This window comes from Trichomycterus rosablanca, chromosome 22, assembly GCF_030014385.1.
Source record: "Trichomycterus rosablanca isolate fTriRos1 chromosome 22, fTriRos1.hap1, whole genome shotgun sequence".
Classification (NCBI taxonomy): Eukaryota; Metazoa; Chordata; class Actinopteri; order Siluriformes; family Trichomycteridae; genus Trichomycterus; species Trichomycterus rosablanca.
Window position 1 is genome coordinate 16779620 of NC_086009.1, and position 15446 is coordinate 16795065.

Here is a 15446-nt window from a genome sequence, read left to right on the forward strand (position 1 = left end):
AATCCAACCAAAAAAGTGGATGAATATTTAAATGTATCTGTTCAACTCAGGAAATAGATCCAAAACCAAGACTTAATCATCCACTTTCCTAATGACAGTTCAGTTATTTTTTAATTACTTTTACATGGTTGTAAATGTTGATTTATTTTTCTTAAAGCTTCTTTGTTCTTTTATACAGTCTCACCTGCTTTTCTTTTACATGAACAGAAATATTTCAGTGTGTTGTACTTATGGCTGCTGTTTTGTACACAGCAAGTTCAATGAGATGATAAAATGACTGGCAATATGAAATAAAAATGAGTTTAAAATCTAATGCTGGTGTCAGACTTAAATGATGAAAATTATTTTAATAAATATTATTTAGCCAAAAAAAATCCTTAAAAAAGCCACAAATGAAATACCTCAGAGATGGATTATGAGTAAAAAAAAGTTTTATTCTTGTCTGCTGATAAGGATCACACCGTCACAAGTCTCGCATAGAAACTCTGTGAATGCAATAAGACCTAAAGAACATAATCACCCTTTATACTCCCATCAGTGACCTTGTAGGACAGTGGAAGATTCCACCATTAACAGAGATTTCTTAGGTAGAACATAGAAACTGGTCAAAACCAACTAGAACTGGGTTTTGGACATCATATAATGCAATTGACGCACTTCTTTTCCCGTACACCACTCTCCAGTAATTCCATTGTAGCAGTATTCTTGGAATATTGGAACATGATTACTGGCAATCATGCCCTAAATATATCTACACGTTCTAAGTATCAATAATACTTCGTGTAAATTGAAATGTTTTATCTGTTTCATAAATGTCTCGGAATTATGTCTTTTTAAACCGCAGATCAGGAGTCTTCAGATTATGACCTATGTTATGTAATTACGCTGCTACGCCACTAGATGGCACAAATAAATTATTCATTGTCTGATTTACCACCGCTTTATTCTGGTCGATTAACTGGGAGAAAGGACAGGTCGCCAGTCCAGTACAGGGTAGACATCCACACACTTGGGGCAATTTCAGTAGCTTCAATTGGCCTGACTGCACCTCTCTGGATGCAGAAACTGGGAGAGAGTTTGTTTGTATTAGATCTTAATTGACAGTAGATTTCACAGAATTAAATGTGCTCCATAAAATTGTGCAAACTACTCAATGGAAAGAAGGGAAATGTTCAGCAGAATCAAGAGATTTGTTTACATAAAAATCTGCTTTAATATACAAGCATGAAAAATAATTTGGGCTACTTTTTAACACCTGAAAGTCATGAAAACATTAACTCATGTAATTTTATGTTAATAACTTATAATAAGCAAGAATTATGATAAATACTAACAAGTAACACATTTAACCGTTCAGAATGGATTTGCTAGTCACACTGTCAGGAAAATAAACACCTAATTACATTGAAAATAAAAAATAATAATTAAAAATTAATAACTTATCTGAACAGAATCTGAACATGTATGAAATTTCCAACAAGGTCCTAGTTGCTTGTAAAATATGTACAAATTCATTAAAAATAAATAAAATAAACAAAAGTAACCCCTGTACTCCAGTGTTATGCACTGCAAACTGAAAAAACTCAGTCATTGATTGAAATTCATTTCAATGGAAGTGTGACAGTTGAAATCAGATCAGACGAACAATGAATTTGGGGTATTGTGACTGTATACATAAGTTAAATTAAATTAAATTAAAAGAGTATTTTAAAATCAATAACATGTAGATATATCAGGGCTTTATGCCCAGTAGGCAAACAGAAACACTGCCATAGACAGGCAAACAATGAGGTTGGCATTTACCACATGCCTCATACACGGATCTTCTTCCAGGGAACATCCTACTGCTTCAGGCAGGGGTGGAGGTGGTCGCTCGTCACCAGAGTTCTGCTCCATCCCGCACAACCAGAGCAGAATGGACTTTAGTTTAGATGGAGTTGGAGTCCTTTCAGTATGGGCTGTACTCCAGTCTGACAAAAGAAATAGTTCATATAATGATCATAATAGAAAAGGATACATAAATAAATTATTATACATAAATTATATGAAATCATTATGCTCATTATTTTGGAGGGTTTTCCTTTCCTGCTGGTGCGACTGTCATTAACACAATTATAATAAATTCTCCAAAAATGATGTTGACAAAGGAAGGATCTGGTAAGACATTTTGACACCTTTAAAAGAATTCAAGAATGCAAAAAAACTTATAGATAACATTCAATAAAGTGTGTATAAGTTTTTGCCCCCCCCCACCCTAAATATTGTGTGTACTGTACATGTATGTTTATCAGTATAACACTAATAACACTGTACTCAGTAAACTGGGTATTAGCTTGTTCTGTATGATGCACACTCACATATAAGCCCTGCCTCCCAATACATTTAAACAATTGAAAACAATTGTTTTAAATAGTTTTGAATTTAATAATAGGAATAAAACACACCGGATGTTTTCTCTTCATCATTTCCACCGCACTTTTGTTTTTCATATTGTTGTCCGTTGTCGACTGTAAAGATTCCAGCTTCTTTGTCCACCTCATTATTCTGCACAGGATTAAACCTCGTGAACCAAGTCAGTCGACTTATCTGTGATAAGAACACACATAAAATATATTATTAATTACTCAATTTCAAGAATATTACATGTTAAACTACCACTGTCCAGTGAATGATTCTGGTTATACAGGGACACATACATAATGGTATTTTAAAATTGGATTTAATGTTCCTACAACGACTATGTCATATTGCGAGATCTACTTGCTTAATGTTGTGTCTTACCTGCTCTTCTGTGGGTTTCTCTGTAGCCAGGCTGACACAAACCACCACAGCCAGTGTGATCAGGGAAAGGATGATTGAAAAATACAGGTAGTGCACGTATTTAACAATAACAGGTCTGCTGTCTGTCTCGTAACATTGTGGTACGGGAAAAACAAAATCCAGGATCATCCTCACCAGTCCGATCAGCAAGCCCAGAACCAAACCCCAGAATGCTCCCTGGATCACACACAGTTAAAAAAAAAAGAGCTTATTAAATGAAAGAAAAATCCACCTGTGAGGTCTTGGTTTCACTTTACACTGTGTCTTCTCTGCACCTTCTCGTTTGCTCTCCTCCAGAAGCAGCCGGCCATGAAGACTATAGTAACCGGTGGCTGCAGGTACATGCTGATAGACTGGATGTAGATGAAGAGCTGGCCACCCTGACTAGCCTGAACCAGGGGAATCCATAACACAGAGACCACCACCAACACCAGGACAAACACTCTGAATACACAATGCTCAGGGTTATTAAACTGAACAACAACCCAAACAACAATCTTGAAAAACTGAAGTGATTTAAAAAAATTTTTTTAAATACTAAGAAATACTTTTATTTTTTTTAATGTATTTTCTTCAACCATTTTATCCTGTTCAGAATCGTAACAGGTCTAATTTTACGGGGAAACAATTGACAGAAAATACCCTGGACAGGGTGCCAGTCCATCACAGGGTTCCCCAAACCCCCCAGATGTAGCCAATCATGTCTGTGTAGACACCCGGCTGGCTGAGATTTGAACCCAGATCTGAGATTTGAACCCAGACCACTGTGCCACTTGAGCACTCCTCTTTTAAATTGAATTAAGGAATATTTAAGGTTTGGGAGAAAGGACATGGCTAAAACTTCTCCCAGCTCCTAACTGATGGCCCATATATATTACCCATCATCCCCTTCTTCCCTCCATGATTGATCTTCGCAACCCTCTTCCTCCCCCATTCCTCCCACAGCTTAATATGATCTTGTTTTCCTAAATAAGCAAGGGGTTGGAAAAGGGGGTTTGCATGCCTGGCACAAATAGGGAGCCTCCCTGTACTTCAGCCCAACATTATCAGAGTCTCCCCCTTCTTTTTGCTATTGTTACTGTCTCAAGGTGTGGCCTGCACTCACAAAATTATATTTTAAAATAAAAATCCAATAAATAACTCTTATTTATTTATTTTTACTTTCTTGAAAAATCTTATAAATACTCCTATATATTGTGGAAAGCCTCTTTCAGGCAAGGAAACTGTTATAGTCGCAAGAACGCAAGGAAGGGATGGTAGGAGTTGGTTATGTTATAAATGAGTAATACAGATTAACAGGTATCCCACCTGCCAACTATCATGAGCTCCCACTCAGAGGCAGCATGGCGAAAATGTCTCCACAGGTCCATGGTAAAGAGAGTGCTGGAACTGTTAAATATGGAGGTCAGGGAGGACATAAGAGCAGCTAGCATTACAGCCATCATCAGACCTCGAAGTCCTACACACACACACACACACACACACACAAACACACCAATTTTTTAATAGTCAGAACCTCAACAAGGAAAATAATTTTAGAGTAATGGAAAGCTAAGGCACCTGAAGGAAGGAGTTCCATGACCAGTTTGGCATAGGCAATATCCGAACAGCCCACAGTGTTCCCACACACCTGCTCACACACCTCAGGATCTGCACAGCCCACTTCATCTACATACATATGATCTCACAATCAAGAACAGTTCATTCATTCATTCATCGTGTGTTTTAGCAGCTCCAGTTAGCCTGACTGCATGATTTTGGACTTGTGGGAGGAAACCAGAGCACCCTAATGAAACTCACGATCCAAAATCTTGTTGAAAGCTTTAACAGAGGAGTGATTACTGTTACAGTGACAAAATAGGGCACAATCCCCATATAGATGCCCATGGTTTTGGATCGGGATGTCCAACAAGTTTATGATCACGTGTCGATGTATCGAGAGCAAATGTAGAGTCTTTTTTCATTTTCATATAAATAGATCAGCAAGTATTGTGGGTTCTGCACTGCACCAGGATCCTGGGAATACTGGGTTTAAACCTTACTGTTCAAACCTTACTTACCTAACCTTATTGATTATGTTCTCCCTATATTTGAACTGGTTTCTTTTAGGGACTCCCGAAAACATGCTGTGTCCTAAATAGATCGACTTCCTTATGTTCCAGATGTTTTCTACTCCTGAGTTTCTGAGTAGCACCAGACTTAGACACCAATCAAAATGAAGTGGTTATAAAAGATGAATCAATAAAAAAAAATATATAAGAGAATGCACCTCTGTTACTAATTAGCTACATTAACCTAAAACAATGTGCAACACCAACAAATACACTGTCAAATAGCCAAATACATTGTTCTGGTAAATAAAACATGCAGGTTTATGACAGGAGTACCTGGAAATAAGATTCGACTGATCATGCCAGGCAGCACCATCATGAAAAAAGGTAAGACTTTGAGGTACGAAGCCAGCAGAGAGCCTCCTTTAGCATGGAGAAGGTTTTTAGCAGCCAGAGAACGCTGCACTATAACCTGTAAGTACAATGATAAGAAAGTGTTTAAATTGTAAACTGTTTAGTGCACAAGGATTAGTGATTTAATCGATTAATGACTGCTCTGAAAACCATCATAATTGCATCTACTACCTGATGAGTACCAAAAGAATACAAGTTATAACTCATTTCTCCCTCTCACCTGATCCGAACACCAGTACCATATAGAAGGAATGGACATGCCCAGCAACACACCCGGCCAGGGCAAATCTGACGTCACGGGGTCACGGAAAATGTGAAAGGCATCCTCGCGTGGGATCCCACACGTAGTGTTTGGGACTCTAACAGAGGGAATGGCATTAGGATACTCATTAAAGATGGCCTGCCAACCTCCGACCTCCGCAAAACCTCAAAAGAAGCAATAACAAGAGGAAAATGTAAGAAAATAATAATTGTTTTATTGAAAAAGATAATGGCTTGGAAAACAAAACAAGCTGAACATACTAAAGCCCATGAGGGTCAGGGCCCCGGCCAGCATGACAACAGTCTGAGCCGCATCAGTGTAGATGACTGCCGCAAGGCCACCTAGAATGGCACGCTTAAAAATATAAGTACTCAGTTTAACCTATTTTTATTTCTTTTTGTAAATGATTTCACGTCTGCACATTAGAAATGCTTGTATTTTCACCTGCTACTGTGTAGACAGCTGTAATAACAAGGAGAAGGATTACAGCTAGATAAATATTCCAGCCCAGAGCCTGTTGAATGAAGACAGCACCGGCGTACATATCCACCTGCAGAAACAATGTCAGCGCATTATTCTTATACTCTTTATTCACTCAACGAATTCAACTAATGTAGTACAAAAACAAACATTCAAACATCTAGTGCTTGAGTAAAGATCAGAAAAGCATTAAGCAAACAGTTCACTTTTAAAATTTACATTCATTTGAATCCAACATACATTTTTTCAAGGCAGTCTTGGGATTTTAATGTTTTTTTTATATAGTCAGTTTTATGAAAATATGGCATGACATTTCATAATGGCCTGTCAATTCTCTGTTAGTGGTCATAATTATTGCTGGTGACTTCTCTGTGCCCATGAGAAGAGGTCAAACATTGAGTTATTTGGCCACAGTGAACTGAATTATGTTTGAAGGAAGAGAGGTGAGAATTCAAAGCCAACCACATTGTATCTACTGACATGCATGTAGGTAGCAGTGGTGGTTTAGTGGTAAAGATACTGGACTATTGATGGGAAAATTGAGGGTTTAAACCCCACTAATGCTAATCTGTCTGATTGGCTTCTAATACTCAGTTGCTTAGACTGTATCTTGTCTCAACTGTAAGTCACTTTGGGTAAAAGAGTCTGATCAATGTAACATTTGCTCTAAGGCTGTTTTGTTTTGGAATGGAAAATGGGAATGTAAATTCCTGGGTAGAGTTTGGCTAAATCTGACTAAAACTGGACTTTAAACTGACATGCTAACATTCTGACCTCAACCACGACAAAAATGTGCAAAAACTTTAAAGGTACAACCAGAACATTCCCAGAAGCTTTTTAATTGCTATAAAAGTTCCTGTCAAGTATATAAAACAGTTACAGGACAAACAGTATACCCAAATATTACGTGAGCAAGATATTTTTGACTAAGCAGAATCTTTAGAAGAAAAGTATGAGAAATCTAGTTTAGGATTGTAAGCTTTAAAAAATTTGACCAAATACCACCGACAGTAAAATAAAGTTTCTGCTTGTTGCTGTTTCATTACACAAGAATAATAAATAGTCATTGTTCATTATAAAACTACAAAATTAAAATGTAAATACACTTACCGATATTTTGGTGAAGATATATATAAATAAATACAAGACAGCAATAAATATCTGTATCCTTTTACCCCCAAATCTTTTCTGAAGATATTCTGGCATAGTTGTCACCTAGAAGAACATTACAATCATTTGAAATTAATAAATAGTACATTTATGTTTGAAATAAGGCATGGTGTATGCATTGTATGGTCAGAAGTATGCTGACACCTGACCATGAGCTTGTTAAAGCTGCATCTATAAGAGCCTTGTTTGATAGATATAACATTATATATACCATTGTATTCAGATATGCATATGTATAGGTATTCTTATATATGTCTTTATGGGCCTCAGTTTGTGCTTGAACAGAATAGAGCCTTTGCAAAATGGTTTACTTTATATTATTACATACTATACATTTGGCCATATAGTGTGTGTAAAGTTTTAGTGTGTACTGTAAATAGCCCTCTTACCCCCGAAGCAATATAGATAGGTAGGAAGAGCCAACCGAGGAGTAAAACCACAAGCATACCCTACCAGAGAGAAAAAACACAGGATTTTAATTACACATACACTCACTTGGTCCCCATTTCTATATCAGTAAACAAGTCACTCACATTCCACTCATATGCAGTAGGGCCGATTCCAGCTGCGGCTCCTGATCCAGCCAGTCCAATAAAGTGGCCACTGCCCACGTTACTGGCAAAAAGAGAAGCGCCGACCTAGAGAAATAACAACAGATCATGACTAAACCAATAAAGAAACAAACCAATACAAGGTTCACATGTTAAGCTTTTTAAATTAGATTATGTTAGATGTAAAAACTCACCGGCCACCAAGTCATGTTTTTGCCTGCTAAGAAGTATCCATTCACTGTGCTCCTTTTGGTTTTGCACATGGACTTGAAATATAAAAGATACATATAGTGTTCAGGATGGAAATCAGGATGGAAATTATTGGTTCCAAAATGCATTACAGAGCAAGTGCAGTCAGCTACAGAGCAACAGTTTTAATAACACAGATTATGTACAGAACTCAAATAAACAGTGGGGGACATAAGTTGGAGACTTTTCTTACATTTATAACAATGTTTTCCAACATATATCATATAATATGGGCAGTTGTAGCCTAGCGGTTAAGGTACAGGACTAGTAATCCAAAGGTCGCTGGTTCAAGCCCCACCACTGCCAGGTTGCCACTGTTGAGCCCTTGAGCAAGGCCCTTAACCCTCAATTGCTTAGATAATATACTGTCACAGTACTGTAAGTCGCTTTGGATAAAAGCGTCTGCTAAATGCTGAAAATGTAAATGTAAATATGAATCACATAAATCAGTGGTATATTCAAGAAAATTTGCAGTACATAAACAGAAGAATTCACAAGTAATTCTTACTTTTGGCCTCCACTGTATATAGTATAAAGTATAGCATAATAAATGTAGAAACATACCCATAATCCTACTGCCATAATTAAAATAAAATACACAACCAGCACCACAATATCAGCAGCATGCAAGGTACTTTTCTGCGTTGATTCCCCAGCGGTGGGTGTAGGGGAGACACCGGGGGCTTCAGTACTAGCCATGATGGGTCAAGAAGCAAGTGTGTCGTACTGTAATCAGAACAGCAGAGATAAGAGACAATTATTTCATGACTTCTTTCCTAATCATTCACATAAGCACCAGAAAAATTCCAAATACAAATAAAAAACTTAATATATTATACAAAATTGTCATTTACGGTAAAAAAAAAAATATATATTTATGACAGCACTGATACAAATACAAACCCACTATGTGAGAAAGTAGCTATAAAAGAAGCACTACAAAGCCACTTAATTGGGAATACCTGTTGAGAACTAACTTGAGCAGTTTAGCTTGTTTGAATGTTGCTATAAAGTGAATCCAACAATGAAACAATAAGCTACACTATATGGACAAAAGTATTGGGAGGCCCCTTCTAATTATTTAGTTCATGCGTTTCAGCCACAATTAACAGGCGTAATACATCAATTGCATGTGCTTCCAACTTTGCAGCAACAGTTTAGGGAAGGCCTTTTTTTTGTTCCAGCATGACTGTGCTCTTGCGCCCTTGTGCACAAAACAAGGTCTATATAAAGACTTAAAGAAAAGTGGTCTGCACAGAGCTGGAACATCAATGCAAGCTTTCTTGACCAACATTAGTGCCCAGTCATACAAATGTTCTTTTGACTGAATGAGCACAAATTCCCACAGACATACTTTAAAATCTTGTGAGAAGCATTCATAGAATGCTTCATAGAGTGACTGCTGTTATAGATGAATAGATCACATAGATCCAACAAGCTAATGGTCAGGAGTCCAAATACTTTTGGTTTAGTTAGTACTAAACGCCCTTTGCCCTTTATCACACAGTATCATCACCTCATTGCTATTAAACTGAATGTCTGAGTGAGAGATTTTCTGACAGACTCACTTCTACATTTATGGTTATGTCCCCACACACCCATGTTAGGCAGTTAGGCAGAAACAACTCTGTGTGGCATCTATAAATGTCGAAAGAAGAAGAAAAAACTTACTCACCAGTGCTTAGAATCACAAACGGAACATAGGATTTCCTTCTTGATTATCACTCAGATCTTCAGTCAGGAACTCTCAGCCTCAATGTTCAACCTTTCAGACATTTGTAACATTGTCTGAGGTGTCTAGATATTTCCATGGGATCAAACTCCAGCTTTCTCCTGCTCATTACATAAGACTAAACGTGCTGGTTAAAATGTAAGGAGGTTTTATTACCAAGAAGGTTGTCACAACAGCAATTAAACAGTGAAGTGTCAACAATATAGGAAAACTTAGTAAAAGCTAAAGAAAACATATAAATATGAATCTATGATATCAGGGGTGCAGGTACACAGCTGTATAATAATGCACGCTGCTACTGTTATTGTAAATTTGTTTTAAGAAAATATGTAGATTTAAAATGTGGCAGCTATACACAACAATTACTGCACATTGTTCATTATCAGAAACATTTCGACTTTCAGTTTAATTACTAAGACAATTTTCTGGAAATAATTTATATCAAAATAACACATACAGCGATTACATGTACAATGGAAACAAATTACCAGTCTGTAAACTAACATCACAGAGCAGCTATTATCAACATAGATAATAATAATAATATAAAGTTTTGAATTCTTTTTAACTATGATACCATCAGTAAAAAACTAGCCTGCCTTATTCATTTCATTTTCATATTCATTTTAGATAAAATTTTCAATACACCTACACCCAAGGACGGATTAAGGATAGTCTGGGCCCCTGGGCAAAGATTGTCCACCATAGCAACGACACACTCTGCCAAACTGTCCCCACTATGGTTTTCAATAGGCTCAAAAGCTAGAAAACGCTCAACTACATGTCCGTCATTATTAACAAACCTGAAAATAAAAGTAAGTTGGTCCACATGAGCAAGGTCTGGAGTGGAGTCAACTATAACAGAGAAGTATTTTGGCTAGGGCCCAAAAGCATGGCTAAGGGCCCCAAAAGCATGGCTAGGGGCCCCAAAAGCATGGCTAGAGCCCCCAAAAGGCCCTGAGGACAAAGTCCCTAATAGTCAGAGGATCCTTAAAATAAAGGGCCCTCGGAAATAAAAATATATTGTATCATAAATGTTGATAGGCATCGGTCAGTAATCCAGCCATGTATGGCACTGTCCCTGTCCTCCTAGCTCGAAGTAAAAAAAAAGATTACTGTTAGGGGTCAATATTTTCAAAGTGACCCGGAGAACATACAGTCCTGCTCACCATTATTGGCACCCCTTCATTTTTTGCATAACCTGTACAATATCTTCAGAAATAAATGGAAATGTACCAATTTTATATTATCAGGATTTTTTAATTGGAGGTCCAAAGTAATATAATGAAGAACATTGTTTTTCAGCTTACATGTTGTCATTTTAAAGAAGAAACAGAAAAAAACAGAATGTGCAGTAATAAAGGCACCCCTCCTTAATATTTGGTTGCACACCCTTTGGCAGTGATGACAGCCTCCAAACGTTTCTTGTAGCCATCTATAAGCTTCTTGCACTTCTCAGCTGGTATTTTCTCCCACTCTTCCTTTGCAGTTTGTTCGAGCTCTTGAATGTTTGCAGGGTTCTTTTTCCCCAATGACAGATTTCAGCTCACCCCACAGATTTTCAATGGGATTGAGATCAGGACTCATTGCTGGCCATTTTAAAACAGTCCATTTCTTCCTTTTCAACCATTCCTGCGTGCTTTTGGATGTGTGCTTTGGGTCTTTGTCTTGCTGGAGGACCCATGATCTTCGACTCAAACCAAGTTTTCTTACACTGGGTAGGACATTTCGCTCTAAAATCTCTTGATAATTCTCCAATTTCATGATTCCTGTGATACGGTCGAGGCCCCCAGTACCAGACGCAGCAAAACAGCCCCACAGCATTATGGATCATCCACCATGCTAAACTGTAGGTAGGGTGTTATTTTCCTTATACGCTTCATTGCGCCGTCTGTAAACAAACTGTTGGTGTGCATTGCCAAAAAGCTCTATTTTTGTTTCATCGGTCCACAGAACATTTTCCCAGAAGGATTGTGGTTTGTCCAGGTACTCTTTGGCAAAGTTGAGTCATTCCTTTTTATGTCTTTTCTTTAGCAATGGTTTCTTTCTTGGCCTTCGCCGATAAAGCTCTGCTTGGTTTAGTGTGCGCCGTATGGTACTTATTGAAACCATGACCCCAGACTGTTCCAGGTTGGCCTTCAGGTCTTTGGATGTTTGACATGGTGTTTTTTCCACCATTCGCACCAAACTTCGAAGACATCTCTCATCAATTTTCCTCTTCCCTCCACATCCAGGGAGGTTCTTGACTGTTCCATGCTTGGCAAACTTCTTAATAACATTGCACACTGTTGAAACAGAGATACCAAGGTCTTTGGAGATGGACTTATACCCTTTGGAGGTCTTGTGTTTGCTAATAATAGCACTTCTGATGTCCTCAGACAGCTCCTTAGTCTTCACCATTGTGACAAAGGAACAGGGAATAACATGTGGCTTTTTAAAACACTGAAGTCATCATTCATTGGGTAATTAATGTCACATGGGCACTGACAACTTATCACAGGTGATTCTCATTTGTGATTTAGCACAGGTGAGTCAAAATGTGTTTCCATACTGATTTACTGTAAAGGGTGCCAATACCAGTGCCACAGCAAGCTTTAGGTTTTTCTATTTTTTCTCTCCCATTGTTTTTAGTTTTAAATGTTGTTTATCATTTGCTCTTTTGTATCAAACACAAGTTCCCTATAGAAAAAAGCTGTTACACGCACAGGAGCCTCTACTCTACGAGACGCACCGTATGGAACTGTCCCCGTCCTCCTAGCTCCAAGTAAAAAAAAAAGATTACTGTTAGGGGTCAATATTGTCAAAGTGACCCGGAGAACATAAGTGGTTTTTTAGGGTTACAGGGAGAACAAAAGGCCAGAAGCTCGCCCGGACCGCACAGGAGCCTCTCCTCTACGAGACGCACCGTATGGCACTGTCCCCGTCCTCCTAGCTCCAAGTAAAAAAAAAGATTACTGTTAGGGGTCAAGATTTTCAAAGCGACCCGGAGAACATAAGTGGTTTTTTAGGGTTACAGGGAAAACAAAAGGCCAGAAGCTCGCCCGGACCGCACAGGGGACTCTCCTCTACGAGACGCACCGTATGGCACTGTCCCCGTCCTCCTAGCTCCAAGTAAAAAAAAAGATTACTGTTAGGGGTCAATATTTTCAAAGTGACCCGGAGAACATAAGTGGTTTTTTAGGGTTACAGGGAGAACAAAAGGCCAGAAGCTCGCCCGGACCGCACAGGGGACTCTCCTCTATGAGACGCACCGTATGGCACTGTCCCCGTCCTCCTAGCTCCAAGTAAAAAAAAAGATTACTGTTAGGGGTCAATATTTTCAAAGTGACCCGGAGAACATAAGTGGTTTTTTAGGGTTACAGGGAGAACAAAAGGCCAGAAGCTCGCCCGGACCGCACAGGAGCCTCTCCTCTACGGGACGCACCGTATGGCACTGTCCCCGTCCTCCTAGCTCCAAGTAAAAAAAAAGATTACTGTTAGGGGTCAAGATTTTCAAAGCGACCCGGAGAACATAAGTGGTGTTTTAGGGCTACAGGGAGAACAAAAGGCCAGAAGCTCGCCCGGACCGCACAGGGGACTCTCCTCTACGAGACGCACCGTATGGCACTGTCCCCGTCCTCCTAGCTCCAAGTAAAAAAAAAGATTACTGTTAGGGGTCAATATTTTCAAAGTGACCCGGAGAACATAAGTGGTTTTTTAGGGTTACAGGGAGAACAAAAGGCCAGAAGCTCGCCCGGACCGCACAGGGGGCTCTCCTCTACGAGTCGCACCGTATGGCACTGTCCCCGTCCTCCTAGCTCCAAGTAAAAAAAAAGATTACTGTTAGGGGTCAAGATTTTCAAAGTGACCCGGAGAACATAAGTGGTTTTTTAGGGTTACAGGGAGAACAAAAGGCCAGAAGCTCGCCCGGACCGCACAGGAGCCTCTCCTCTATGAGACGCACCATTAGGCACTGTCCCCGTCCTCCTAGCTCCAAGTAAAAAAAAAAGATTACTGTTAGGGGTCAATATTTTCAAAGTGACCCGGAGAACATAAGTGGTTTTTTAGGGTTACAGCGCGAACAAAAGGCCAGAAGCTCGCCCGGACCGCACAGGGGGCTCTCCTTTACGAGACGCACCGTATGGCACCAAGGACGGATTAAGGATAGTCTGGGCCCCTGGCTCTGCACAATCATCAGACATAATTTTGCGCTTCTTTGTACGCTGGAGGTCATACCTGTACTCTTGGGAGACAGCAGTGGTGACATTTAAAGCTGCCCCTTTAAACACCTCAAAGTTATCTCTCTGTGCTGCCACAAAGTCTCGTAAAGACAAGAGAAGTTGTGTAGCTGTACATATGTCAATATCATGCTTCTGCAGCTGCAGGCTTGTGGCTTGGAACCTCTGTAGTATTGTGTCCCAGAAGTATGCCATGAAGGCCATCTCCAACGTGTCCAATTTGTCACAGAGTGCAGAGGCTTCACTTCGAGTTACACATTTCTCCTCCATATCTTTAGACATATCATTCAATGCCTCTCTCAGTTGTGCATAATATTTCCAAAGAGCCTTAGTTGACTCAGCTCGTGCGCTCCATCGAGTACCTGACAGTGATTTCAGTGTGAGTTTGATATCAGTATCACGGAAAACCTTTCCCCACCTGTGTGTAGATGATGCACAAAATGTGTACATTGCCTGTACAAAGTCAAAAAAACGTCCAGCTTCTGGGCTACTGTCAACAGCATTGACACCAACTAAATTCAGTGAATGTGCTGCACAGGGGACATAACCAATCAAAGGGTTTCTTTGTTTAAGATGAGCTTGGACTCCATTGTACTTTCCCGACATGTTACTTGCATTATCATATGACTGGCCCCTACAGTTGGATAAGTCTAGGCCCAGATTGTCCACCATAGCAACGACACACTCTGCCAAACTGTCCCCACTATGGTTTTCAATAGGCTCAAAAGCTAGAAAACGCTCAACTACATGTCCGTCATTATTAACAAACCTGAAAATAAAAGTAAGTTGGTCCACATGAGCAAGGTCTGGAGTGGAGTCAACTATAACAGAGAAGTATTTTGGCTAGGGCCCAAAAGCATGGCTAAGGGCCCCAAAAGCATGGCTAGGGGCCCCAAAAGCATGGCTAGGGGCCCCAAAAGCATGGCTAGAGCCCCCAAGAGGCCCTGGGGTCAAAGTCCCTAATAGTCAGAGGATCCTTAAAATGGAGGGCCCTCAGAAATAAAAATATATTGTATCATAAATGTTGATAGGCATGGCAAAATGTTTTGGGCCAGGGCCCCCCCGGGGCCCCCTGACCTCAAGGGCCCCTGGGCGCTGGCCTCACTCGCCCGGTCAGTAATCCAGCCATGCCTACACCTATTAATTCGCTGTGTGAATGTGTAGCTAATGTTAGCAATGGTTGATTGATTAGCACATGCAAATTGGCCCGTTTTCACAAAAAAAGTTTGTGCTGTGGTCTTTCAATACAATGAAAGTGGTCGTACGGTGTTACAATATGCATTTACATTATATTGTGATTATGGCCTTCTTTCTTTTGCAAGTCAAAATATAAAAGAATGTATAGAAAACAGCATTTAAATACATTCATATACACAAGAGTCCAAGTGGGATTGTAGTATCAGAGACTGAGTTCACATTATTATATTCTCATCTTTATTATTATATTTGCATATTATATCATATTCCTATTCATTCAACAGTAGCCACATGTCGAAATAT

General features: G+C 39.4%; 1 protein-coding gene across 2 annotated transcripts; it reads right to left on the bottom strand.

Moving 5' to 3' along the window:
• Window positions 1-1740: 1740 nt before the first annotated feature.
• On the bottom strand, window positions 1741-7972 carry slc5a11 (solute carrier family 5 member 11). Of its 2 annotated transcripts, none has more exons than XM_062984789.1 (14): window positions 7943-7972; window positions 7731-7835; window positions 7587-7646; window positions 7138-7242; window positions 5992-6097; window positions 5808-5888; window positions 5506-5711; window positions 5208-5343; window positions 4381-4488; window positions 4129-4279; window positions 3096-3264; window positions 2782-2997; window positions 2445-2586; window positions 1741-1970 (listed from the first exon to the last, which is right to left on the bottom strand). In XM_062984789.1, the coding sequence occupies exons 1-14, from the start codon at window positions 7955-7957 to the stop codon at window positions 1741-1743; spliced, it is 1830 nt and encodes a 609-aa protein (XP_062840859.1). In that variant the 5' UTR covers window positions 7958-7972. The 2 variants fall into 2 exon arrangements, with proteins under 2 accessions (XP_062840859.1, XP_062840860.1); XM_062984790.1 differs by having other exon boundaries at window positions 1741-1945; window positions 2441-2586.
• Window positions 7973-15446: the final 7474 nt, after the last annotated feature.